The sequence below is a fragment of the Callospermophilus lateralis genome, chromosome 17 (genome assembly GCF_048772815.1).
Source record: "Callospermophilus lateralis isolate mCalLat2 chromosome 17, mCalLat2.hap1, whole genome shotgun sequence".
In the NCBI taxonomy this organism is placed as follows: domain Eukaryota; kingdom Metazoa; phylum Chordata; class Mammalia; order Rodentia; family Sciuridae; genus Callospermophilus; species Callospermophilus lateralis.
This window is the reverse complement of record NC_135321.1, coordinates 30,063,349-30,090,688: the sequence shown is the minus strand read 5'-3', so window position 1 is coordinate 30,090,688 and position 27,340 is coordinate 30,063,349. Positions and strand designations below refer to the sequence as shown.

Genomic DNA, 27,340 nt, shown 5'->3' with positions numbered 1-27,340 from the left:
GAAGTTTACATTCTTAGTATTTTAAAATAATTTATAGGAGAATTTAGTTGAGAGCAAACACCACAAGCTTGCCCGGAGTTTAAGAAGTGGACCTTCTGACCATGATCTCAAACCCAATGCTGCCACGAGAGATCAGCTAAATGTAAGACACTTATAAAATATGAATATAAAAATAGTTTGATGGGTATTTCAATGACAACTGATGGTACATTAGTCTAACAATTACTTAGATACACATCTTTTCCATGTTGATCAGCCCTATATAATGTCAACACTTTTCATTTCTGCATTTAAACCAAATTATGTGGGGGCTTTTAGTAAATGTATTCACTCTAGAAATAGCTACAAATAGTTTTTACTTTCACAATGTAGCATTGTTAGAACATGGCTCTAAGACATTGCCTGAGAGACAAGATGATGTGTAAATGTGCATTGTTGTAGGTATTGAGTTGATAAGAGTTTGCTTTGCTTTTTGTTCTTCCTTTTTTGTGATGGGGCATCATTTGTTTTGTTTTTAGTTGAAGTAAATGAACTTTGTAGTTATATACTTACATATGAAGTATGACATTTTCATCTTCTTTTTCTCCTTACATCCTGAATGGATAACTACGACAAATTTAAGTGTTGCTTGGCTGAATGTACCTTCTTGCTTGTATAGTGATTGTATTATTGAAATATTTAATAAATGAAAAATATTAAATGGAAATATATAGGAAGTACATGTTTGACGAAAGAATTCTTTTTCTGCTTTTTTATAGATTATTGTGAGTTATCCACCAACCAAACAACTTACATATGAAGAACAAGATCTTGTTTGGAAATTTAGATATTATCTTACCAATCAAGAAAAAGTGAGTGTCTTGAATATTGTCAAAATTTTTTAGGAATGATCAAGATGAGGTAAAAGTGCAATCAAAATGCAGTTATTATCAACTTATAATTATTACAGAGAAATATATCTGATATTCCATTGGGGGAGAAAAATAAAGAGGTAACACAGGGTATGTTTATGATTGTTGATGCATAGACAATATCTGAATGGGTTTTGAAGTCAGAGAGTCTTGGATTCAGTTTCTGAAAACAACAACTTGTATATGTTAGAAAGAAGTAAATTACTTTTTGTTATTATTCTAGTGGAGACAGCTTTCTTTCACAGGTGAGATAATATAAATGAATAACCTAGCAGAGCGCCTGGTATGTTCTTTGTGTAGAGTGAATATTATTGTTTTATATCTCATTGTTCTTATCTCTTTGAATTTGGACTAATAGGAAAATGTTTACACTATTAAAAGAACTATAGAATTCTGGAGTTGTGGCTAGAGGGAAAATAAGAACATAAATGAAAAGGTAAAATTGAGTTAGTGAAGTGGCAAGCAGAATAGAGGTTCGGTGATTTGAGATGTTTGATTTCCATAGTGAAACCGTGGAGTGGATAGTTTCTGGAGAAAGAAGTGATGAAGTCATCAGCCCTAAGTTTGAGTCTAGAGATTTGGTTTTGAATCTTCTTAGCATTACCAAGAAACTTTTTTAATTTGGGAAAATTATTTCACCTTTTTAAGCTTTATTTTCCTTGTGTTAAATATGAGATTATTAATTGGTAGTATGAATTTTATGTCTCTTTTGGTTCTTAGTATAGTCTGTAATGCTTTATGACAAATGGGCAAGTATTAACTTTTGAAGTATAAAAATAACAACCAGCATTTATTTAAACAGCTACTGTATGCCAGGGATTTTTTAAATTCCATAATAACCCCACAATGTGCACAGTGCTGACACTGTTCTACAGATGAAGAAACTTGTTCTTTAGAGAGATTGAGGAATGTTTGAAGAATCACAAAGCTTATACATGGTGCCTCTGGATATGCTTGATGAATTAGAAGAGAAGGGAGTTAGTGAAGACAAGAAAGGAGAATTTGTAGAGAAAACGTTTCCAACATTATGTGCAAGATTTCCTTAGCAGGAATGCTGAAGAGCATTAGGAGCAGAACAGAGAAGCTTTAGAAAAAATAATATCTGTCAGGAAGCTGTTACATAATTATGTGAAGATGAATTAATATGTTTTACAGTCTCATGAGATGGTTTTTAGCTACTTTGTTTTAACTTATTTTTCTGAATTCATTTTCCTTTCTTTAGCTTCTGAAGTAAAGATAAACATCTGGTTACAGCTGATCTTGACTCTTGATCTTTCCTTTTTATCATTCATTGATACCATGGGAAATTCTTTGTAGATGAATCATATTTATTCTCCTTTATATCCATAGTAAGAATGAGAGAGGAATTTGAGATTTACTATAGCTTTGAGTGTTATTTTCTTCGTCACTGAAGGAAAGGAAATATTCATCAACGGAAACACAGGTTTCTGATTTCATTTTATAAAGATTAAGTTAGTATCATGATACTGTGTTAAATGAACCTTGGTCACAGAAATTGCGTCTTGAATGCAGCACAGTGTTGTCTAAAACACACAGCAAGATATTGAGTTAAACCTGTTAGGATGTATAGGTTCAAGAAGCATAGAATAGATTTACAGAGCAGAACTTTCTTAGAAAAGCTTGCAAGAAAAATTGTTTGTTTAAACAAGTAGTCACTTCCCACTGAAATTCAATTACTTCTAGATATGTGCAAAAGAAATAAAATGCTCAAGTGTTATAAAGTGTGTGACAAGTTTCATTTAACTAGTTGATTTCAAGTTTTCGAAAGGTGGTGATGAAACTTCAATTCTCAGGACATATTGCAGGATTCTTAATGATGCCTAGAGTAGAGTGAAAGATATTTTTTAATTTGGGGGAAGAACTTTTGAGTAAACCAAATGTATATTGGCCTTGAAGTGACCAGAGGAATTATTTACACAGCCACATTTGTATCCTTGTAATAATTTAAAATGGGTTTTGTAGAAAACAAATAGCCCCACAAACCACTCCTTAATTCATTTACACAAAGACATTCTTTTAATGTTAGGTTCTCAGAAATTGTGATTTAGCATTTAGGCCCAGCAGCTAAAGAGCTTTCCTAGAGAAAAGGCAGTGCTCAGAAAAGAAATTGGAGAAAATTGGTTCTTACAAGGTTTTCCTTTTTTTTTTTTTAAAACTAAATTTGGTCTTTTTTCTATATGGCTTGTCTTGAATATTCTGGATAAAATCCTCTACTCTGGACATGATGTTGTCCATAAAGTTTACATTAATAAATTGATCTAATAAAATTATTTCCAGTTGTAGTCCACAGTAGATAGGAAGTGACTTATTTTTTTTTGTAGACCCCAAAATGTAAATGTTGTGATTTTTTTAAAGCTATCTTTCATAGTAGCTTTTCTTTAAAAAGTGTTGGTTGAAAATAATTGTTATATTAACTTCATGATCTTGATTATGCCTTGGAGAAGAAGCTATAGGAAGAGTCACATATAGTGAAGATAATGGTGATGCACTTGCTTGTTCTTAGCAGGCTTCTTCTGAGACAGTGACTATAGGACAGTAATCATATCTGTGTCTATTAATAAGAATTTGATGCAGAACCATAGCTGAAGTTCAACAAGCATTTATTCACTTTTTGCCTAGCATTGTACAAGGCTCTAGGTATTATGTCCACATATTATATAAATGAAATTTGTTTTAGGCAAAGGATGTTTTCACATTAATATGGAGAAGTATGGCGATAGTAATTAAGGGTGACTCTTTTAGTAAAAATGAAGGTGATTGTTGTAATGGAAATATTAAATGTAGCAGGATTGTTATGGTATGGTGTGAGGAAAGATTGTACTTAAATTTGAGCATACTCTGATGACATTATTTACTTGGTGATCAATTTTTCATGGAGAAGCTAACAATGAGTAAGGCAGTCTGTTCAGAAAACAATAGTTAGTATGAAAGGTTATTTAAAGAAGGCACCAGATTATTTTGGTTCTTGAGTTTAGCCCTTGGGAATTGGATTTTATAGCCAACAGGAAACTACTAATGTCTTAAGTGATATTTTAGGGAGATGAATTTAAGCACTTTGGAGTGAAGCCGACAAGTTATTAAAAAGACATAATTAGGGCTGGGGATATAGCTCAGTTGGTAGAGTGCTTGCCTTGCATGCACAAGGCCCTGGGTTCAATCCTCAGCACCATTAAAAAAGAAAGAAAGAAAGAAAGAATTAAGAGGCTTATGTACTGATTTGTAGAGCAATGGTGAAGGGCAAGGGAGTGGGAGGAAAATTTACAACTAAGTTGACTTGGAGACAAGTTGCAGAGGTTAGGCCCAAGTATCAGAAATAAGGAAATAGGGTATGTGGAAAGACAGATGAGGATATGTTTTCAGTTTTGAATATTTTGAATTGGAAGTATTGGAAGAAGAACAAAGTAGAAACTTCTAATAATTGAGTTGGGTAGCAGTTAAACCTAAAAATATATATATGGTAAATATAGTATTTTTGGCATTGGTGTAATTGTGATTCTGGTAGTAGGAGATGATAGGTAATTCTAAGATCCAGAGGAGAGATTATCAGAATTATTAATATGAAATATTATAATAAATGCAGTAAAATGAACATTTGATACTAGACTTAACATACAAAATAGAATAACAATAAGTTAAAATAAAATGATGAACATTTTTCAAAGTATTTATTATATGGAAGCCACTGTTCTAAATGTTTTACTTTCATTAACTTATTTAATCTTCATCATAACCTAATGAGATAGGTTCCTTAAAAGTTAAATTATGTGATTCAGCTAATATACTGACATATTCAGGAATTAGGATTTGAACCCAGACACCCAGGCTCAAATAAAATTGCATTTAAATCCTATATCTTTACATAGATGAATTTAAAGCATTTTTAAAAGAGCAGGCCTAGGATAAATTTTCATCATTATTCTTGTCTTCAAATTATTATTCTTTCTTATTTTTCTTTTTCTTGTTCCCTTCTTCATTTTCTTACCTCTTGGTTTATTGTTTGTAACAGTTATCATTATAAAGTTGTGATTTTTTTTTTTTGTACAGTGTGGTTAATTCCTTGGCAGCAGTGTGCACTAAATCTTATTAATAAATATATAAACTGGAAAAAATCTAGGAATTAGATTGTTTTAGTTGTTGAATCAAGTTCATTCGCATGTTGTAAGATAAATACCTACCTACTCATTCCTATTAAGACTGTTGATGTACTACGCAATGGAAAAGCTTTCACTGTAGTTACTTTAAGAAGTATTGCTTTGTTTCCACATTCAGTCTATAAATACATTTTCAAAGTGAAAAATAAATGCATGGAATTAGTTGGGATGGTAATCTGTATTTCCTATTGAGAGGGTGCGTTATTCTGAATTGCTTACAGGAGGTACAGAGGAAATGGACAGCTGTCCTCGGAGAATGCTGACTCTAGTTGTAGAGATAAGAAAGTTTACAAAAACTTTTGGCAGTTACAAAAACATCATTTAAATTGTAATCATAAATCTGAGCCAGAGACTAAAGGAAAAACTGAAAGTTGCTGAAAACTTTCTGGAAAAGCTAAGTACAAGCTGACCTTAAAGGTGATAACACTGTTTTAGAAAATAACTTAAGAAAAAATTGTAGACAGGGAAAATTATCATAAGATGGGTTAACTTGACTGATGCGTAGAAGAGTAATGAGAGTTTAGTCAATAGAGACTTGGATTGTGGTGGGGGGTATCAGTGGAGTATTTTAAGAAACAGCTAAGAGTTTTTTTTTTTCATCTATTTATGTATTTATTTACTTAATTTACTTACTTACAAACTAGAGTGTCTTCATCATCAGTGTGGCATTCATCTTCAGACAGTAGAAGGGCTGTCCATATGTGTGGAATTAAGTTTATTCTCATTATCTCCAGAGAATGAACAGAAACAATGGGAAGAAATTATATAAAAACATTTTTGGGGGGTCTTTTGGTCCATTATTGTAAAAGCAAACAAAAAGCTTTAGCTGTCTTTAAATGTAATGGCTACTTTGTACTTTGAAATGTATTCACTAGAATTAAGTAAATAAATGTTGAATTTCTTTTTGGCATAGATGTCATAGGTTAAATTTCTGCTGACAGTAGTTTCCGCTAGGATCACTTATGGCTTTTTTTTTCCTTTATTTTTTTGTACCAGGGATTGAACTCAGGGGCATTTAACCACTGAGCCACATTCCATCCCTTTTTTATATTTTATGTAGAGACAGGGTTCTGGCTAAGTTTCTTAGGGCCTTTCTAAGTTGCTGAGGCTGACTTTGAACTCCTTATCGTCCTGCCTCAGCCTCCTGAGCCACTGGATTACAGGTATGCACCATTGCACCTGGCACTTATAGCTTTAAGTGTCTAACTGTTTGTGTGACATAAACTGGTATTGAGGCTCTTTGATGGTTTGTCATACTCTGGGTGTATGATATAATGAGAATCAGACTGAGTGGAAATTCAGGAAATATTGCTAGGATTAATTGACAGGAAATAGTAATAGATGTATAAAATCAGTGTAAGTGATGGAATGGCTCCTAGGGTCAGGGCTTGGTTAATTAGAGAATGGTAGGTACCATCTGGTGGGAGAAACTTGGAGCTGATTCTGAATTCTAGGTCTAGCTCATTCACATTTTGAGGTGATGGGTGCACCTTTTATCTTTGCCAAAGTTACATATAATTTAAAGAACGGACAAGATAATCTCCTTAGTGTCTTTTTAAAATTTTTAATTTAGTGAAATCAAGAATAAGTATAGGGATGGTCATGAAGATTCATTTTATGTCATACTAAATTGTATTTTGTTGTCCATGTGGATATTTTTGAAAACCTAACTAATAAAATGATTTTATTTAGGCAGAGCAGAAATTTAAAATTTTAAAGTTATTTTTGCTTAAGAGATAATTCACAAATAAATTTGTAGTGGAAGAAAAATATGAAGAAAACACTTGGTGTTCTTCCAGGAGAGCATCACCAGAAAGGAGACTTGGCTATAAGTAGAAAACAAGTATACCCTTTTTCTAAAAGAGCAGACAGTATTTATGCAACCATGAGTGCTACCTCCTTAGCTGACAGTCTTGTGAAAACTTCAGTGCTGCCTATCTAGAGAAGTAAGCTTCCAAAAAGATGCTGCAGTCTGTTGAATCAGACTATCTCTTGCTGTATTTGTACTTATCCATTTTGATGCTTTTTTTTTTTTTTTTTTTTTGAGATTTTGTTGAATTGCATGTCGTTTTTTTTCAAGTAGTTACTTCTCAGAGAGACATTTATTCTTGTTTCAGTCCCTATGGGTGGGAATGTAGGAAAGCCAGTGATCATATCCAAGGGAGATGATTGAGAGTGAGACTAGTGGTGGGAGTGTCTACCTTGCTTGTTTGCTGTATTTTGTGACACACTGTTGATACTGCCTAATAACCCTTGATTTTTCTTAACCCACGCAATAGGATGTTATTTCTAATTTTAAAATCTTTTCTGATTTTAGGCTTTGACAAAATTCTTGAAATGTGTTAATTGGGATCTACCTCAGGAGGCCAAACAGGCTTTGGAACTTCTGGGAAAATGGAAGCCAATGGATGTAGAAGATTCCTTGGAACTGTTGTCTTCTCATTACACCAATCCAACAGTGAGGCGTTATGCTGTGGCCCGTCTCCGACAGGCTGATGATGAGGTGTGTTATTATTCATTACTTCTGTCTTGACTAGGTACATTTTCAACTAGAGCCTAAGTATAGACTATATATGTGTGTATATATGTATATGTGTGTGGGGGTGGGGCACCGTGTAAGCACTTGTGAGCACATGCACAGAGATTTTTTAGAAGGGTAGAGGATATACTGGGTGTATTTTCAGAAGTAAAATTAAAATATTCCTCCAAGGACTCCTCTGTGAAATGAAAATTTACTTCCTGATCTGTTACGTGATAGGACAATCTCTCCCAAGGCACCTACCTGGCAGCAGAGCTTGTATTGCTCTGTCTGGAAAAAGGAATTCTAATGAAAAATGGTTTAATGTAGCACCGGCTAGGGAATAATTCAGATCCCCTCTATCAGTTAGTATACAACAAGCCACATTTAATTGTGGCCTTGAAAAGCTTTGGGGCCTTTAAAGCATAAAGATGCATGGTCATCTTAACTCTCCTTCAACTCCTCCTTTAAACTTTAAGCTACTTACAGTTATGTGTACATGTGAATATTTATACACATGTGAGGCCATTAGGAAGGGAGAAACACTAGTTAAACAGAGCATTGCTGGAGTTTGAGTGTTAGGAATTCCCAATTTCTAGTTTGTTTATTTATTTATTTATTGTTGGTACTGGGGATTGAATTTAGGGGCACTTACCCACTGGGCCACATCCCTAGCCCTATTTTGTATTTTTATTAGAGGCAGGGTCTCACTGAATTGCTTAGCGCCTCGCTGTTGCTGAGGCTGACTTTGAACTCAGGATCCTTGTCTTAGCCTCCTGAGATGCTGGGATTACAAGTGTGTGCCACCGTGCCCCGCCTGAGTGTTTGCAGTTTCTAGTGAAGTAAACTAGTCCATCAGATTTTCTTTTTATAGGGTGAATGCACCCTGAAACGTAACCTAATAATTTATGATAAGGCTTATGGGGCATGAAATAACTCCTCTGAAGAAAAAATAATATGTGAAAAAGAAAAAAAAATGTGTGTGTGTGTGTGAATGCTGATCACATGGAACAACTATTGTCAGTGATCTCTAGAAAAACAAAAATAGTGAAATAATTTTGAATTAGTAATGGCTTCTGAATTTCAAGAAGCAAATTAACTATTATTAATGTCTAATTCTATGTAGGTATTTAATTAAAGTAAATTTCAAACAATAAAATAAATAATATAGTGAACCCTCCCATATAATTCATCCTTCTTTACCAGTTGTCATCTATAGAGCCACTTATTTTGTGATACCCTCTTACTTCTGACCAGTTGACTACAAATTAGGGGTTCTTGGGAATTTCTCTTGGGTTGAATATTTTATTATCCTGACTTGTAAAACTCAGGGAAACATTACTTCCTTTTGCTTATTTATTACTAAGGATGCTTCAAAGGATACAAATGAGCAGACAGATGAAGGATACAAATGACCAGACATTGTGGGAAGACCTGAGCACAGGAACTTTAGTTCCCAAGTGGTTGGGATACCCCATCCTCCTGCTATCTAGACACATTCTTGTTCACCAATCTGGAAGCTTTTTAAATCCTGTTATTTTTAATTTTTATGGATCCATCATTATAAGGTATAATTGATGAAATCACTGGCCATTGGTGATTAAGTCATTAAATCATTTTCCACATATCCTAGAGGTTTCAACCTTCCAATCACATGGCCACTTTGTCTGGCAGGCTGCTACCATCTGCAGTGACTTTCCAAAAGTTCCCTTATTAAAATTAACTCAGGTGTGGTTGAAAGGGGCCTGATAGTCTCCTTTCACCTGTGTGACTCTTTATCAGTTAGGAATTATTAGTTTTAGGGGATCTGACTAGGAACCAGAGATGTAGACCAAATATATTTCTTTGATATAACAGTGTCCTATGTAGCTTCTAATATATTCTTATTAATTATAATAATATGCGTGTGTATTATCTGCACTGTCACTTAAAGATAATATAAATAGAATTATACTATTAAAAACTTTATTATTAAATGGAAAGTTTATCTTGGATGTTTTCTTATTATATATAATTCCCACCTATAAAGTGTGGAAGCATCTGTAAACAATTATCTATGAAATGGTGAAGGATGTTTAATCTCTTAAAAAATATATTGTGTTCTGGATTTTATAGACAACTATTGTAGGGAATAAAAAAACAAAACAAAACATTTTTCCTCCTAGATTTTTGGCTAGAGATCTAGCCAAAGAAAATTAACAAGATAAATCTGCAAATTTATTAAACAAGGTTAATATGACACGGGAACCTTCGTAATTAAATAAAAACCTGAGAAAACGATAAAACCTGAGCATTTTTATAGTAGGTTTAATGAAAGGGGGAAAGTCACAGAAAATGTTATAGAACAAAAGGAAGAAAAACCAAGAGTAGTAAATGGAGAAAGAAGAGCATGTTTATTGAGAGAGCTCTCCGTGTCCCTTTGTCTTAAGATAAATGTGCCTCCAGGTGTAGGAAGGGCTCTTTTCACGTTAGGGTCTTAGGGACAGTTCAGAAGAACGCCAAAAAGTCATTTCTGCCCCTGCTTTTTCTCAAAATATATGGATTTGACTCAAATATTCAGTTGAAATATTTGAATGCTGAGGTGCTATATTTGATGAATTCTGAAACCTGTAGATCTACCTTATTTACTTTTTGAACAATAGCATAATATTGCACTATGAGTTTATTTTATAATTTTAATTTAAACATTGAGCTTCTTCATGTAGGTAGGCAGGCAGTTATTTTCAGTCTTATAATGTAAGTGTGTGTGTATGTATGAATTGTTTGCATTGGAAGTATTGGGTCAAAAGATACAATTTTACCATCTTGCTGATAACCCTCTATAAGTCTTCTATTTTTGTGCCTGTATCGTACTTTTAAAACTACACCAGCTTTGTAGTACTTTAAATGTATGATTAGATATTCTTTCCTTCTCTTACTTTTTAAAAATTTTCTTTATAGTTTTTGGATATTGCTTTCCATGAATTTTAGAATGGTTTTGTCATTTTCTTATACCATTTTACCAGAGTCTTGAGTTGAATTAGAAAAATATTTTATCTTAATGATATCAAATTCTCTTTTTTAGCTACATAAGATTTTTTTATTCATTCACATCAGGAATCATTTACAGTTATAAATGGCCTCATCCCTTTTTAATCTTTTATTTTGCTTCTCTTCAATTACATATGTGATATAATGTTTGTTTTATTTTAGTCACTTAATCCATTTCTCTTAATGATTCTAAAAGACCAGGTGGGGTTCTCATATTTCTTAGATGTAGAACCATGCTATCCAAAAAATATCCTTTTTTCAAAAATATGTTAGTTTTCTTTCATTGCATCAAATGTGCTAATAATAATGATGAATAAAAATAGTGATAGTGAATAATGAATTATAAAAATGATAGCTGTTGGTCATTTTATGGGAATACTTTAATATTTTACTCTCTAATGTGTATTTCTTACTGGTTTTAGTCAAATACTCTTATTTATGTTGAGAAAATTTCTTTTTGTCTGTGCTTATGAGTATGTTTAAATAAAAAATGGCTTTATTATCATTCTTTTGCACTTGTTCATATGGTCTCTGACCTTTAAATTGTTAGATAGTCTATTTCCTAAAAGGTTTTTTCTTTTTTTAAATTTCCTAAAGTTTTATGAAGCATATACTTGTAAAATAAATTTTTAACACCTTTTTAAATTTAATTTGATAATATTCAATTCTACTTTTAATAAGTCCTCTTACTGTTGTTTCGTTCATAGTGAAGTTCTGCATTAGAATTTAATGAGGAAGTAGCCTGGTAAGGTAGTGCATGCCTATAATCCCAACACTCCAGAGGCTGAGGTGGGAGGATCCTGAGTTCAAAGCCAGTCTCAGCAACTTATCGAGGCCCTAAGCAATTTGATCTGAGTAAAATCAAAGCAAAAAATTAAAAAAAAAAAAAAAAAAAAACGAAAATTAGGTTTCCATCTCAGGCAATTCAATAAAAATTTCCCAGGAGTCATAACATTTTATCAAGGCAGAGATCACCATTTTTCTAAAGAACAAGTTAATTCTAGTACTTCAGAGTGTGAATACAAAGCTTCACATCAAAATCACTCACTGTCTTCCCATTCCTTATTGAATATAGAGTAACTCTTCATATAGGCATTTTCAGTTAGTGACATGGGTTCTAATTTTGCCTTTATAACAGCTACATACCCATGCTCTTTTGAAAATGAAATATTTTCTGTTTTTCCTATACTTTTCAATCTCCTTGCTTTTGTTTATATTGCTCTATATACTTGGAATATAAGCTTCAAACTATGAAAATTTTAAACTTCTATCAGTGTTGATCTCAGATGTCACTTGCTCATTAAATTATTATTATTATTTTTTTAATTTTTTGTTTTTGTTGTTGTTGGTAGTGGTACCAGGGATTGAACTCAGGAGTGCTAAACCACCACCCAGCCCTTTATTATATTTTATTAGAAAAAGGGTCCCACTGAGTTGAGTAAAATCAAAGCAAAAAATTAAAAAAAATTGTCCTTCATACTCGGAAGAATTTTATATTTTTCAAGATGTGATTATGTAACAAGAAAGTAGGCTTTATATTTAACTAATGACATCAGTTCATTTTATTTTAATATTAATGAGAAAAGATTATGAAACAAATTCTTGGAAAATTTGAAAATTTGAAGTTGCTTATGTAGTAATATTTATTTATTTATTTATTTTTAAAAAGAGAATTTTTTTTAATATTTATTTTTCAGTTTCTGTGGACACAACATCTTTATTTTTATGTGGTGCTAAGGATCAAACCCAGCACCTCACGCATGTTAGGCGAGCACGTTACCACTTGAGCCACATCTCCAGCCCTGTATTAATTTTTAACGTTGCATTTATCTAATCTGCTAGGAAAAAGAATCTTTCTTTAAATTTCTTAGTTCACATAAACCATCTACAGTTTTGTTTTATTTTATGCTTTTCTGATGCTACTTACTGTGTGGCTAATCCTCTTCTGTAGCTTTCTTTTGTTAACTGATTTAATGCTCATGACTCTTTCTCCTATTTTTATTATGTTCATTTTATAGCTAAGAATGCAGTGAGGCACCAAGAGGTTAATTATCCTAGTAACATACCAAAGGTGACACAGCTGAAAAATAGTAGATCTAAGTAAAATCTTAGCTTGACATTTAGGAATAAATTGTGTCTCTAATTATTTTTTATCTAATATTAGTTCTCTTTTTTTTTGGTTTATTTTTCAGGATTTGTTGATGTACTTACTGCAGCTGGTTCAAGCTCTCAAATATGAAAATTTTGATGACATAAAGAATGGATTGGAACCTACCAAAAAGGATAGTCAGGGCTCAGTATCAGAGAATTTGTCGAATTCTGGAATAAATTCTGCAGAAATAGATAGGTATGGATATTCATGGAGGATGTGCTTTAAAATTTGATCATTTTCTCCCTGGTCAAATTGTTGCCTTCTTTACTTTTTTCCCAGATATACCAAACCCAAACTCTATTGCTTTTGTTGATTATAGCATATACACTCATTGAGCACAAATTACTGTTTTATAGAGCAGATTTTTGCAAGCTATTAAGTCGGAATACCTTAGTTAAAATCTCAATTCTGCCATTTAGCAAACTTGTTTAAGTTACATTTTTTTGTGGCCCCACTTTTCATAATAAAATTTAGTATAGCATTAGTAATTGATCATAAAAGGTTGTGTGAAGATTAAATGAATTAAGACATAAAGCATTTAAAAGATGGTCTAGTGTATAGTGTTCAGTAAGTGTCAGCGACTATTACGATTCTTGTTAAAATATGTTCATTTGAGCAGGTTAGTTGGCTCAAGTAGTTTAATGCAATGTATTTTTTAATTAGTTGTCTTCATCTTTTTTGGTATATTAAACAACATGTTATTTGGACTGAAAGTCAGCTATTAAAAATGGTTACAACTAAAAAGTCCCATCTGTGTACCTGACCCAGTGCCAAGTGTCAACTCTGTACCTGACCCAGTGTCACCTTATTATGACAGTCTCTGAGGTTGATATTTATATCCTTAATTTAGAGATGAAGGATATAATGTTAAGTAAATTGCTCAGGCTTATGTCTTACAAATTGTCATTGACTCCCAAATTCTTCTGTTTTGCCACTTCTTTTTTATAAAATTTTAAAAATGTGAAATAAATGGGATATTCTGTTGAAATAAAAAAAGTGAGGTAGAAATGATATAAAATGTAAAGGTGAGGAAACTAATGAACAAACTAGATTTAGAATTCAGATTTCCTGAATCAGTTCAGTCATTTAATTTATTTTATTGTCCCAAGATTGGAAATCTGAATTTTTCTTCATGTATTTGATACTGCTATGCTCTATCTTCTGTGTATGTACAAAGAAAACAGGAAAACACTAATTCTCTTTCCCATTACTGCTAAATATTTCTGTAGTTTTAAGAGAAGAAACCCCTATGTTTACTCCCACTGTAGATTGGAGCCCTTCAGTCTCAAGTCATTCTTACTTACTTGATCTTTACTTGTGCCACCATGAAAGACAAACTAGCAAAGGTCTTTTCAAGATTTTATGAGAGGATGCAAACTGTAAACCAATATTTCCCAAATTGTGGTTGGCTAGGCACTTATTCTATGTGATTTTTAAGAAGATCAAAGTGGTGGGGATGATCTTGTGGTCAAATATGATTGGAGAAGGCAGGTTTAATGTTAAATAGTCTTAAACAAAAATACAACCAAGTCAAACAAAGCAAAATATAACCCTGTAGTATTTACGAAAACCTCTGCAAACATGCAGACTTGCACATAAATCTCCAAGATACTGTTACCCATAATCTTTGACCTTGGAGGTTTTTTCCCCTGGAATATAATGTGATTCTAGCGTTGCACAAAAGAAAACTTTAGGAAGTGATGCATTAACCAGGCACAATCAAAGTGAATTCTTTAAAAAAAAAAAAGTGTTTTATCTTAGAGTATGTTTCAGTGATCTCTCCTAATACTTTTTCAGCTCACAAATTATAACCAGCCCTCTTCCTCCAGTGTCTTCCCCTCCTCCTGCATCTAAAACAAAAGAAGTTTCGGATGGTGAAAATCTGGAGGTGAGTACAAAGCTTTTCAAGCTTGCTATAGGAGAGATCCTACCAAATAAACATCTTACGTTGGTCTTCAAAACCTTTATTTTGTTTAATCTAAGTATTATAACTTTGTTAAATAACTTATGATACATGTTTATGACTTTTCCCCTCAGTTTAATGTGCTGGATAATATTCAATTCATTTTACTGGTGCTTTGGGCATATAAATGGATTCATATGCAATGTGAAAAAAAACTAGGCTTAAATATTTTATTAGGGAAACCGAATATTTATGGTTAATGCATTTATGAACAGGATTGCAATTGTCAGTGTGATTACATTGTAGAAATGTACAACTTTGGCACTAGGGATACTATACTGAGTGTCTGCTTTTAATTCTACAGGTAGGTGGACTCATTTTTGATGTAAAACAGTTCTCTTTCTTAGGCTAGTACTACTCTGAAAGGTTTATTTGGAAGTGCATTCTAAAAGCTGATCTAGAACATATTGTTAAATTTGTCCCCATAACTTTTAAGAAGCATTTATACTCCAGAAGTTGAAAACGAATACTGCATTAATATTTAACAATCTAAATATTAGAAAGTTCAGTTTGTTTCTTAATACGTGTGTGTGTATACACATATATATATAGCTTTCAGTCAGATTTTAAAAGCTGATGATTTAATAAATCATTTGTTTTAACTATTAATTAGTGAGAGAGATTTGAATGTTACGTACAAACATAACAGACCGTATTTAACTATAAAAAAAACTTTAAGTCAAAAAGATCATAGACTCTTTAGGTAATCTCTTTAAGAAACCTTTCTGCAAAGGGCTCTTTTGCTCTTTGAAAGCTAAGAAATTGATTCAATTCTTTAGTCATTCACACATAATTTTGGTTCTTTTTTATGAACCAGAAACTGTTCTAAGTGCTAATATTAATGAAGCAGAAACATAACAGTTACCATCTTTGTTGCCATGGAGCTTATACTCTAATGTTACTGTGCAGAATAATCAATAATATATTCATGTAGAAGAAAAAGTGCCTATTTTTAAAGGAGAAAATAAATCAGAGGATGATAAGGAATGTTGGTAGTATAAGGTGATTGTAGTTTCACAAAGATTTCTCAGGAAAGGCTTCCCCGAAGGAGTAACATCTGTGGAAAATAAGCACAGGAGGGAACAATGACATGGATTTTAGGGAAGGACATTTTAAAAAGAGGTCACGGCAAGTAAAGATGCCTTATGACCAGTCCTTAAATGTTTGAGTACCAACAGAGGCCAGCTTGTTTGGGGAATGAGGTTAGGTGATCAAGACAGAAGACTCGTTCTGAGAGAGAACTAGATGATCAGTTTTGTATGGCCTGTAAGCCATTGTACCAAATGAGTTTTTCTTGGAAGCTATTGAAATAATTCAGAAGAGACAGGTTAGAGGTATGAACCAGTATGGTTAACATTGGAAGTGCAATGAAGTGATTGAATTTTAAAAGCTATGTTCAGAATATCATTTATTATACTACCTTTCATTCAAAACTTTTAGATTAAAAATTTTAAAAAGTGTTCATGTATTTGTGTATGACTCTTTTGAATGATGAACCTATATGTTGTTGCTCAATGAACAATTCACTTTAACCTTTTCTTGACTGATAGTTCAGGTAATCCAAGCTGTATATCACAGAGCAATAGGAATTATTTTGATAGATATTTCCCTCCCTTTTCTCTATCCCAGTAAAGTAATAGCATTGTATAAGCAATTGTCACCTTGAAATTGTAATTAAACAACTTGAGATACCAACCATCTTTTCTCCTCCCTGACACTTTGGCATAGTCTCGTGTTCTTCTGTTTTTCTCATGGAGGTTTAGAAGACCATTTTGTAAATCTGGCCACATATTTTAAAAAAGATAACTCAAAAAAAGATATTTTAAAAATGATGACTCAGTTCTCATTGCTTAAGGATGGTCATATTTCATAAATTCAAATAATTTTTATTTGAAAAGAAGGTGTGTCTCTCATCTGTTGGATGCAGCATTGTACATAAGCCACAGAGTAAATTTGCCGTGTTATTGAAATCTTGTATCTTTTCCTAAAGTTTTTTCTCTCTATCTATGAAAACACTAGGGAAAAAAAATTCCGCTGAATAATAGAATTATCACTTTTTCTGTGTTTGCTTTAAATATTTTAAAGGTTTACTAAGTGCATTCAAGTAATTCAAAACTTCTGTCACTATTTAGTAATCTTCTATGTAATGCTCCCCCTCCCTAAAATCTGTTTTATGTAATGTTAAAAGAGTGTTGTCATGATTAGTATTCTGTGATCAATTTTTTGATATTTTAAATATTTTTGTGACCTTATGTTTAATTTATTTATTTGGTAATGGGAATTGAATCCAGCAGTGCTTAACCACCAAGTCTTATCCCCAGTTCTTTTTTATATTATTATTTAGAGACAGGATCTTGCTAAGTTGCTTAGGGCCTTGCTCATTTGCTGGGGCTGGCTTTGAACTTATGATCCTCCTTCCTCAGTCTTTGAGCTGCTGGGATTATAGGTGTGTCCCACCACACTCAGCTTGACCTTATATTTTAAACATATCTTAAAAACATCCTATGGCTAAATATTGCTTTTTAAATTCAGTTTTAACTTAAAAAAAGCAAACAAACAAACAAACAAACAAAAATACCAGCGAGTGAACCCAGGGATGATTAGCCACTGAGTCATATCCCCAACCCTTTTGATTTTTTATTTTGAGACAGGACCTTGCTTAGGGCCTCACTAAGTTGTGGAGGCTGGCTTTGAACTTAAGACCCTCAGCCTCTGAATTGCTGGAATTACAGGCATGTGCCACCTTGTCCACCTAGCATTCTCTTTTTAACTGGATCTTTTATCCTATTTTTTTTTTTTGTGATTATTGCTCTATTTTCATGCATTTAATCAATTAGGTAGAACTTTCTATTCTGTCTCATATAAAATTTTTTTTCTTGACAGTCTTGGGCTAAATCTCTCTTACCATCCTCTACCTCAACCAGAGTTTGTAGATCATATTGTTGATATCAATTATTTTATTGGTTATACTGGATATTTTACTTGTGTTTTTAATTTTTAGTTTAGCATGATCAGTATTCCTCTTCTCCAGAACAGTATGTCTCTACTTGTATGTCCTTTTATTCCCAATGATTATTTAGTTTTATTTTTAATCTCTAAATTAAGTAATATTGTTGTTATTATTATTGTATATACTCAATTAATATTTAACAATATTTACTTCAAAGGATACTTAGGTTCTTATGCACCATTCCTTCTGCTATCTGTCACTTGCAACATGAGATGATTTTGTTTTCCTAAAGTATTTTTTATTTAAATTGTTTAAAATTTTTAAAGCATTGGTTATCCAAATTGAGTTTAAAAAGTTGCATCACATATGTAAAATGCTTCATAGTTGTTAAAAATTTAATTCTTCCCTATTTATTCTCTTTGAATAATTTTATAGAAAAAGCATAGTGTCAAATGAAACATGTTTTCTATTTAAATATATACATCATTATATAAAAATGTAACATCCTTGTAACATAGTCAAAAGATAATCTTGAAGCCTGCATTCTGTCTTTTGAACTCATTCATGCATTCACCTTTGATTATAGCTTTCTGCTTGAGGATTTTCCTTATTGAAATTTTTTTTTGGGGGGGCACATTCAGACTCTAAAATTGGAGATACAATTCTTACCTCCCACAACTGAAAGCATTGACACATCCCCCTGTGACAACAACCTCTGATTTCTCTAGCTATTAAGTACCACTACTGCATTGATAACGTCTAATCCATTAATTCCTGTCCTTTTTCTTGTTCATCAGTCCTCTTCAGTGTTTGCTTTCCTCTGAATATACTTATAGCCCATGGCTTATTATTTTAGTCATTCTCTTATTAGTGCTTTCTTTTCCTTTGGCAAAAATCTCAATTTTTGCTAAGCCTCATTAGTTACTTAATTTCTCTGTGCTTGAATACCACTATTTAAAAATGCATAGTTTCGCATATTAGTATCACTGTACATTTATGATACATTCACAAACCTCAGATGGGATTTAATGCAGTTGCCATCTTACATTTCTCTAGGTGATGATGAATCTCCCTGCCTTTTAGTGACTCTTTTGTACTTTAGTCTTCATTTCCTGCTAACTACCCTGTCTCTCAATCTCCAGGTAACAATTCTGTTTCATAATTAAAGGAAACTAATAGACCACTTAATAAATAGACTTGAATTCGTCATTTTTTCCTTCTTTCTTCTTACACAGAAGAAACAGTTTCTTTTAAAGATATGCTTCTTATTTTTTTTTAAGAATTTAACCTCTATTTATTTGTTTGTTATGTTTATTGTTTTAATGTGGTGCTGTGGATTGAACCCAGTGCCCTGCATGTGCTGGCAAGTGCTGTACCACTGAGCCACAACCCCATCCCCTTCTCTATATATTTGTCAGACATTTCAAACAATATTTCAAAATACCTGTCTCTTCAATTCTTAGCCTGCTTCTTATATGAAATTTCCTTCTGCGACATAATAAATCAGCCTGTTTGCTAGATTCAGAAATTTGGGAGTTATCATTCCTTCCTACATCCTCTTCATTAGCAAATCCTATTAATTATATTTACAAAATAGTTCTTAAACTTGTTCCATTCATATTCATTCTCTCTCTCTCTCTCTCTCTCTCTCTCTCCTTTTCTAGAGTACTATAATAACATCCTAACTGATCTCAGGACTGTACTTCTTTGAGCAACCAGAGTCATGTTCATAAACTGTAAATCAGATCATCCCACTCTCCTTTTAAGATCTTTCATTGGGTATCCAATACTTTTCAAGTAAAATCCAAACTCAGTAATGTGACTTTAATCATCTTGCATTGTCTATCTTTTCAGCCTCTTCATTTAATTTTCACTATATTTCAGCAACATTGGGCCCTTTTAAAATTCCTTGAACAAACCAAGTTCAGGGCCTTTGTATATAGTATCATCCTGATTTTGTTTAAATGTGGTGTCCTCATCATTAACTTTTATGCCCTCTTAATCTTAATTATTTCTGTGACCATTTTTTTTATGTCTTTCTCCTTTCAGAAGTTCCAGAAGGACCAGGGACTCTGAACCATGATGCTAACTTGTTTTATGTTGTCTGATTTAGAATAAATATTGGATGGATGGATGGATAGATGGGTTGATGGATGGAGAAGGGGAATGAGGAAGGGATGAAAGAAATGGATGAAAGAAAATCTGAACCATGATTTAAGACACATAGCTGAAAGCTCATATGCCAGTGTATGCTCTTTTATCCCCTGTCCCTGTTGATAGCAGATGGTAATATGTATACATTTCTTTTTATTTCAGCAAGATCTGTGTACCTTCTTGATATCAAGAGCCTGCAAAAACTCAACACTGGCTAATTATTTATACTGGTATGTGAAAATAATTTTGTTTCTCATCCCTTTTTAAGAACTATTTTTCACCATCCTGTACATAAAGACAATTTTAAATTAAGATGTGAACAACTATTAAAAGCCTAGATAGAATATTTATATTTATGTGCATTTCTTTATGGCTATGTTTATGGAAATGTTTGTTAACATCACTGCTTCTCTTCCTTTTACTATGTTTTCAAGAGCTAAGATATAGCTGGGTGATCTAATGCTACTGCTTCTTTTCTTTTTTCATAATTTTTTTCTGCCTTTTGTGCTATTTAAATAATGTATGATACTGTATATAATTTTTAAGAGTGTGTTTTCACATTATTTACCAAAACATTTGAATCATGCAAAAATAAAAAACTGGAATTCAAAGTTACCTTATTTCATTTTAAAGATAAGAATGTATGCCATAAAGAGGTATACCATAACTGAACTTGGTATGCCCTCATCTAGAATGAGATCATTTATCTATTACTTTGCCATTTTTGGCATATTCTCAGTGAGCTTGTCTTATTTTTCACTGTGTAGTTGAATGGGGCAAGTATAGCTATCTCTGTGTTACCTAAGAACAGTATCCTCAGTGAGTGGAAGGAAAGAGAAACTGAGTTACAGAAAAGGTGACTTCCTGCGACACAGTTACCATAAAGCATGGCTCCATCTATAAGTTATAGAATTTTGAAGGATAGAAGACAAGTAGCTTAAACCACCATGAGAAGTATTTGGATTCAATAAAAGAAAGCATTAGGATTAAACACTAGGTAAAAGAGTTATATCCATCTTTACAGAGCAAACAGAGGACAGAGCCAGCCGGATCAGCTCTACCTGAAGCCTTCTTTACATTTGACAAAATACTTAACACTTTTTAAACTTCTTGACATAGTTTTTGGCTTGACTATAAAAATGATCTATTATCTAATCTTACTGTTTAATTTGTAGCCTTCACTTAAAAAGTACGGATTAGTAGATGTGCATTCTAAAGCTCGTTATTTTAAAATAAAAACAAGGCATTCTGCTTTTCATGAGCAAATTAAACAAAATACTAGTATGTTTTAGCCTCATTTTGGAGAAACTGTCCTATGGGTTGAATCAGTCCTTAACTCCATTCTCTTATACTCTGAAAATAATATCCTGGATACCACCCTGTAGCCAAGAAATATATAACGAAATCAGAGCCCTCTGGTAACTGACAAGGTGCTTTTATTTACATTAACAATATTTGCTTAAGACTTTTTGGTTTTCTTTACCACACAAAAGAATCAGTATCAACAATTTTAATTAAATCAGTCATTTTCTCCTTCTGTGGAAATTGCCTGTGGATGGTTTGGAACCCGTGATTTATTTTGCCCCTGTGTTGACCTTTAGTAGTGGGAAGAAAAATAGTTCCGTGCTTTTGCTTTAGCAGTTTAATGTAATATTCATAAAAGTACATTTCCCTCACATTAAATCTTAGTATTCCATTGAAGATATATCTACAGAATATTTTGGCTAGTTGTTAATCACCATTTTTCCCTAGAAGTGTTCACTTAGAATTTCTCATATTACCAAATTTCTGTTTCTTTTTAATATAACATTTTGCTTCTTAATGTTCTATATACCAGTTTGAATTGTAATGTGTATGTCTGTTCACTGGTATTACAGAAAAATATTTCCTCTTGAAAATCTATTTAATAGGTAAAGGAAACTAGAGGAAAAAATGAGTAGGCCATGTTGCTGAGTTTTTGAGTATTTCTATCTTAAGTGTTTTAAAATTAAGATTTATGTGTTTTTTTTAATTCATTACTGAGAATTTCTTTATAGATATTTTGTCCCCTTGTAATGTTCATGGAAAGTTTTTTTCTGGCTCAGAATTTAAAAGTCTAAAGTAGTCACTGTTATAAAAACTAGGTGTGTATACTAATTATGTGATTTTGAAATTACATATATTCTTTGGATTTGACTGTAGAGCAGATTTTATTGTAAAATTTTAATTAGTTTTGATAGAATCTTTTTTCAAGTAGGACAGCTTGCAAATCATTCTAAAAGAAGCTGAACATGAGGAAACTTATTAGATGAATAATTTCCAATAAGGTAGCTGTTTCTGTTCAGAAAGAACACTTTGTTTTCTCTGTAGATAATAAACAAAATGCAGCCTCAGTTTCCAGTCTTATAAACATTCCATCAAACTTAGATTTGATATGTGTTTTCCCACTATATCTCTGATTCATTGAAACAATTGCAGGTATTCCTTCTCTAAGGAGTAATTGTTCTTACCATATTTATAGTCTGCATATTGTATATTCAGAAATACTCATGGAGAAAAAGGTCATTCATGTGGATTCTTGACTTTAGTAGACACTGCTTTGGGGAATGTAGGATAACACTAGGAAAAAAATTCCAATGGTTGGTTTGGAATGATCATTCTTTTCCTTTGAACATGGACAGAATAATATAAAATGTTAATCAAATATAAGAATTGAAATACTTTCACTAAGCTTACCTCTTATAACAAATGTATTAAAATATAAATTTAATTGGATGTGTTATTTCCTTTTAAATATTTTGGATTTCTTTTTTTATTTGTTCCCTTTGCAGTGATTTAAGCAGGATTCCTGCTGTATCTAAGTCCTTAAGGGCCGATAGTTTTACACACAATCCTTTTAAAATGAATAGTGTCAACCTTTTAAGCCACAGAGGGGAGTTATAGTCTCCAATCTGTAAAATGTTGGGCATCAGAATCTATAAATCGTTCCAGTTTTTTATTTTTATAGTCATTCCAGTGTGTTGAAATTGAAAGTAAACTTTGGATGCTTTGACATGTTTTCTATAACTTTTAAGACCTTTCAAGGTAATAAAGGTTATTTACTCTACAAAATGAAATTGCCAGGAAACAGGTAGCCCACTGATGTCATCTTAAAATGAGTACCTAGACAATTTTGTCTGCATTTCTACTTTAAGATGACAGCCTTCATGGGAATACCTTTGAGTGCTTTGTAGAATCTAGTTTATTGGCGTGAACAGTGACTCAGTGTATTCTAGTCTTGATCTAACCTTGTCTTTGATATTTGTTGATGTCACTGTCATTTTAGATGGGCTTTTTCTTTGCAGGAGAACTTTGACTTGAATAATATGAGATGTGTTTGATATTTGAACATTATCGTGAAGATTAACATATACCCTTAATCACAGGAAATAGCTACAGCCATAGTCTTTATTTGGTGGTCAAAAAGACCTGAACACAGCAGTTAGTCCTATATATTATGATCATCTCTGTGCTCATTTGTAAATGAGTTTGCAGTATAAATACACAGGAAGACAAATTGAATATACAAAGGTGATAAAGACAGTCAAGAACTTAAATCAATGTGATGAAGATAGTTTAAAGAAGAGAAAATTAGTATGACTGAATTAAGCAATGAGTAGTTTTTAGAATTGGAAATTTCAGGTTATTTGCTGTTAGATTCTAGAGAGGGCTCGATAGTATAGAACCATTGTAAAAGGCATTTAATAGGAAAAATCCAGTGTCTGCTGAATAATTTAGTATACGTATTTAAGGCAGGGGACTGTGAGTTAAGTTTGGCTTTATGTGTATAGCCTGCAAATTTTACAAAAATTGTCAAAATGAGTTTTAGATAAGGATTGGGTTATATGGTTTGGCTGCAGTCCTGCTTCTACTTTTCTTAGAAACTTGTTTCCTGCCTGACTTTGAGAAAACTTGAGTTTGTGAATCCTGTTATATGAAAATTTCCATTTCAAATGCTTAGTTTTTTTTTTTTTTCAGCATGAGGTATGAACCTAGGAGTGCTTTACCCTGAGCTACAATCATTAGTCATTTTTTATTTCTTATTTTGAGATACAGTTTGCTGACTTACTGAGGTTGGCATCAAACCCCCTGCCTCAGCCTCTTGAGTTGCTGGGTTTCAATTGTGTGCCTCCTTGCCCAGGGCTGTACAAATGCCTGAAATATTGATAGTACTCTCTATAGGGGTAGTTAGTTTGATAAAGTCAGTGTTGTACATGTTCTGTTAAAAATAGCAGGCAGTATCTTGAAAATCATTGTAGTTGAATATGAAGGCAAGTCACATAATATAATGCAAAATTAGACCTTAAGTGTATATTCAGCCTTGAGAATTACCAATATCAAAATAATGGCTAAATCTATGAGATTGGGGTAATTTCTTCAGTCAACAATAAAATGAACATCTGTGTGAGCTAGGCATGGAAGTGCTGAGAGTTAAGTGAAAAATAATACAGGAACTCTTATTCTTAGGAACTTCTAGATGGCTGAATATATTCTTTCCTAGAAATGGTAAAATAGATAATAAAAAGCATCTATGAATTGACATGTGAGAACTGCTATCACTTAAGGAGGTTTAAAAGTTTCACATGGTTTTTTAAAATAAACAGTGTGAAATTCAATTTAGTAGAGTAGAAAGAATTTTGGCCTGTGAGCCCAAAGTCCCGAGTTCTGATCTCAGCTGTACAATCACATAATTATGTCATCCTTGCCAAGACAAAACCTCTCTAAATTTCATTATTGAGAAAGGAAGAAAGTTGATCTAAATTTATGTTTTTCTTATTTTTTTAATTTGTTCATTTTAGATATACATGTAGAGTATATTTTGACACATATATACATGGAGTACAACCCATTCCAATTAGGATACCATTCTTTTTCTTTTCTTCAGTTGTTGATTGACCTTTATTTATTTACTTATATGTGGTGCTTAGAATCGAACCCAGTGCCTCACACATGCAAGGAAAGCGCTCTATCAACTGAGCCACAACCTCAGCCCAGGATACCATTTTTAAGACTGTTCATAATGTGGAATTACACCAGTCATATATTCATTTATGAGCAAAGGGAAGTCATGTCCAGTTCATTCTACTGTCTTTCTTATTCCCATCACTCCTCCCTTCCCTTCATTCCCCTTTGTCTAATCTAATGAACTTCTATTCATCCCCTCCCTACCTGTCCTTGCTATGGGTTAGTATCCACATAGGGAGAACATTCAGCTTTTGGATTTTTAGTACTGGCTTATTTCACTTAGCATGATAGTCTTCAGTTCCATCCATTTACCAGCAAATGCCATAATTTCATTCTTGTTTTTGGCCAAGTAATATTCATTATGTGTATACATCACATTTTCTTTATCTATTCATCTGTTGAAGGGCACCTACCTAAGTTGGTTCCACAGGTTGGCTATGGTGAATTGAGCTGCTATAAACATTAATGTGGTTTCATCACTGTAGTGTGCTGATTTTAAGTCCTTTGGGTATAAACTGAGGAGTAGGGATAGCTGGTCAAATGGTTTCATTCCAAGTTTTCTGAGGAATCTCCATACTGCTTTCCAGAGTGGTTGTACCAATCTGCAGTCCCACCAGCAATGTATGAATCTTTTTCTTCACATCCTTGCCAAAATTTATTGTTACTTATATTTTTAGTAATTGCCATTCTGACTGGAGTGAGAACTATTTGTCATGAGCTATTGAAAGCAATGTTAAAACTTACAATGTAGCCTTTAGTGTTTAAAGAAAAATGAAATAGAATTGAATCAGTATTAAATATTAGCAAATGTCAAAACTGTTCATAGGGTATTGCTCTCATTTTTATGTAGCTATGTACACACAAAGCTGTGTTTACCAAGTTGTGATATTAAATGTAATTCACTCTGGTTTCTTTTTTTTCTCATCAGAACATTTGGAAACACATGATTAATGAGCTGTGACTCAGATCTTGGGTTATACAGTTTCTTTTAATTGTTTAAGGAGTTTATGCTTAAGAAAACCTTGAAGATTTCATTAACTTTTTAAAACAACAGTTTTAGAAAAATTTAAGATTATATATGTTTGAGAAATGGAGAAATTGGATGGGAAAGAAAAAACTCAATGCATTTTATTAATCTTTCAAATATGTTAATGAGAGAGGTAGCACTAGTGTTTTTCAGAATAGCAAAGCCTTTTTTAACTCCAGAAATATTATGCTGTTACTTGAGTAACTTTTTTTCTTGGTAGATATATGAACTTAGATAATTTCAGAGAATATTGATACTTTAAGTACCTCATAAAGTAATAGGAAAAATGGCTTGTTTGGTTGGAAAAATTTTTAGAAAATTTACAGTACTGCAGAAATCAAGACATTATTTTTGTTAGTTTATGTAATGGTTTGCATACTACCCTTTAATTTTTCACTTTTTAGAGAATGATGATAAAATACATTTCTTTATTCACATTTAATAATCTTTTTCAAATATGTATCTGTTTTAATGGAATGATATATTTACAATATGAATCCAAGTTTTATTTCACATCATATGAGTAACTTCAGTAATTTTAAAGGTATGTAATAGTTGAATGTGAAGATCAAGATACTCAGCAGAGAGATCCAAAGACCCATGAGATGTACTTGAATGTAATGAGAAGATTCAGCCAAGCATTATTAAAGGTAACCATTCAAATGGGCCAGATCTGGCCTATTACCTGTATTATTATGTCCTGTGAATCATTTTTGCATTTTTTAAGTGGTTGAAAACAAGTCCAAAGAAGATCAATACTTTGTGATACATGAAAGGTATTTTAAATTAAAATTTCAATGTTTATATGCAAGTTATTTGGAACATAGTCATTCCCATTCATTATGTATTGTCTGTGCCTGTTTTTGCACTACAGTAGCAGTTGAATATTTGGAATGAAAACTTTGTTGCCCAAAAGGCCTAAAATATGTATTTTTTGACACTTTACAGAAATTTGGTGACCAATTTTAATGAAATAAACCTCTACATGGAAAAAATAATAAAATAAAAGCTTTGCTTTTTAATTTTCCTTTGTGTTTTTCTTATATAACTTAAGTACATTCTCAGAAATCTAGAAATATTCGTATTGTACATATTCCCTATACAACTGAAGTGTTTGCTTCATCAACAGTTTGTAGAGACATATAAGGCCGTGTTTTGCTTGGTTTCTTTTGATCATAAAGCAATATTCAAGATCAACCAGCAGAGGGTGCAAGTCAGTGAAAAGAAAACATTGTTCTGTCATATGGTTGCTACAGAAAATTTTACTTCATAGCGTCTTTTACCTGCTGTTTCATGTTTTGAGTTCTTAAAATTTAAATTGCATCTTATTAAACACTTTGAGATTCAGTTTGTATATGATTCTCAGAGCTTAGAGCATCTTAGTACTAAACGGATTGGCTAATAAGCTGTTGGTCTTCTAATCTCACTTTTGTCATTTACAATTTTTGCCACCTGGTGAAGACATTTCAGTTTCTCTGAA

At 32.5% G+C, this 27,340-nt stretch overlaps 1 protein-coding gene across 1 annotated transcript in view; it reads left to right on the top strand.

Moving 5' to 3' along the window:
- Positions 1-27,340, top strand: part of Pik3c3 (phosphatidylinositol 3-kinase catalytic subunit type 3) — a 119,140-nt gene that overhangs the window by 38,481 nt on the left and 53,319 nt on the right. Inside the window, exons 8-14 of the mRNA XM_076836632.2 lie at positions 38-142; positions 759-851; positions 7,401-7,586; positions 12,824-12,978; positions 14,581-14,671; positions 20,013-20,080; positions 26,405-26,510. Coding sequence (XP_076692747.1) covers positions 38-142; positions 759-851; positions 7,401-7,586; positions 12,824-12,978; positions 14,581-14,671; positions 20,013-20,080; positions 26,405-26,510 — 804 coding nt within the window. The remainder of the gene's footprint in view (positions 1-37; positions 143-758; positions 852-7,400; positions 7,587-12,823; positions 12,979-14,580; positions 14,672-20,012; positions 20,081-26,404; positions 26,511-27,340) is intronic.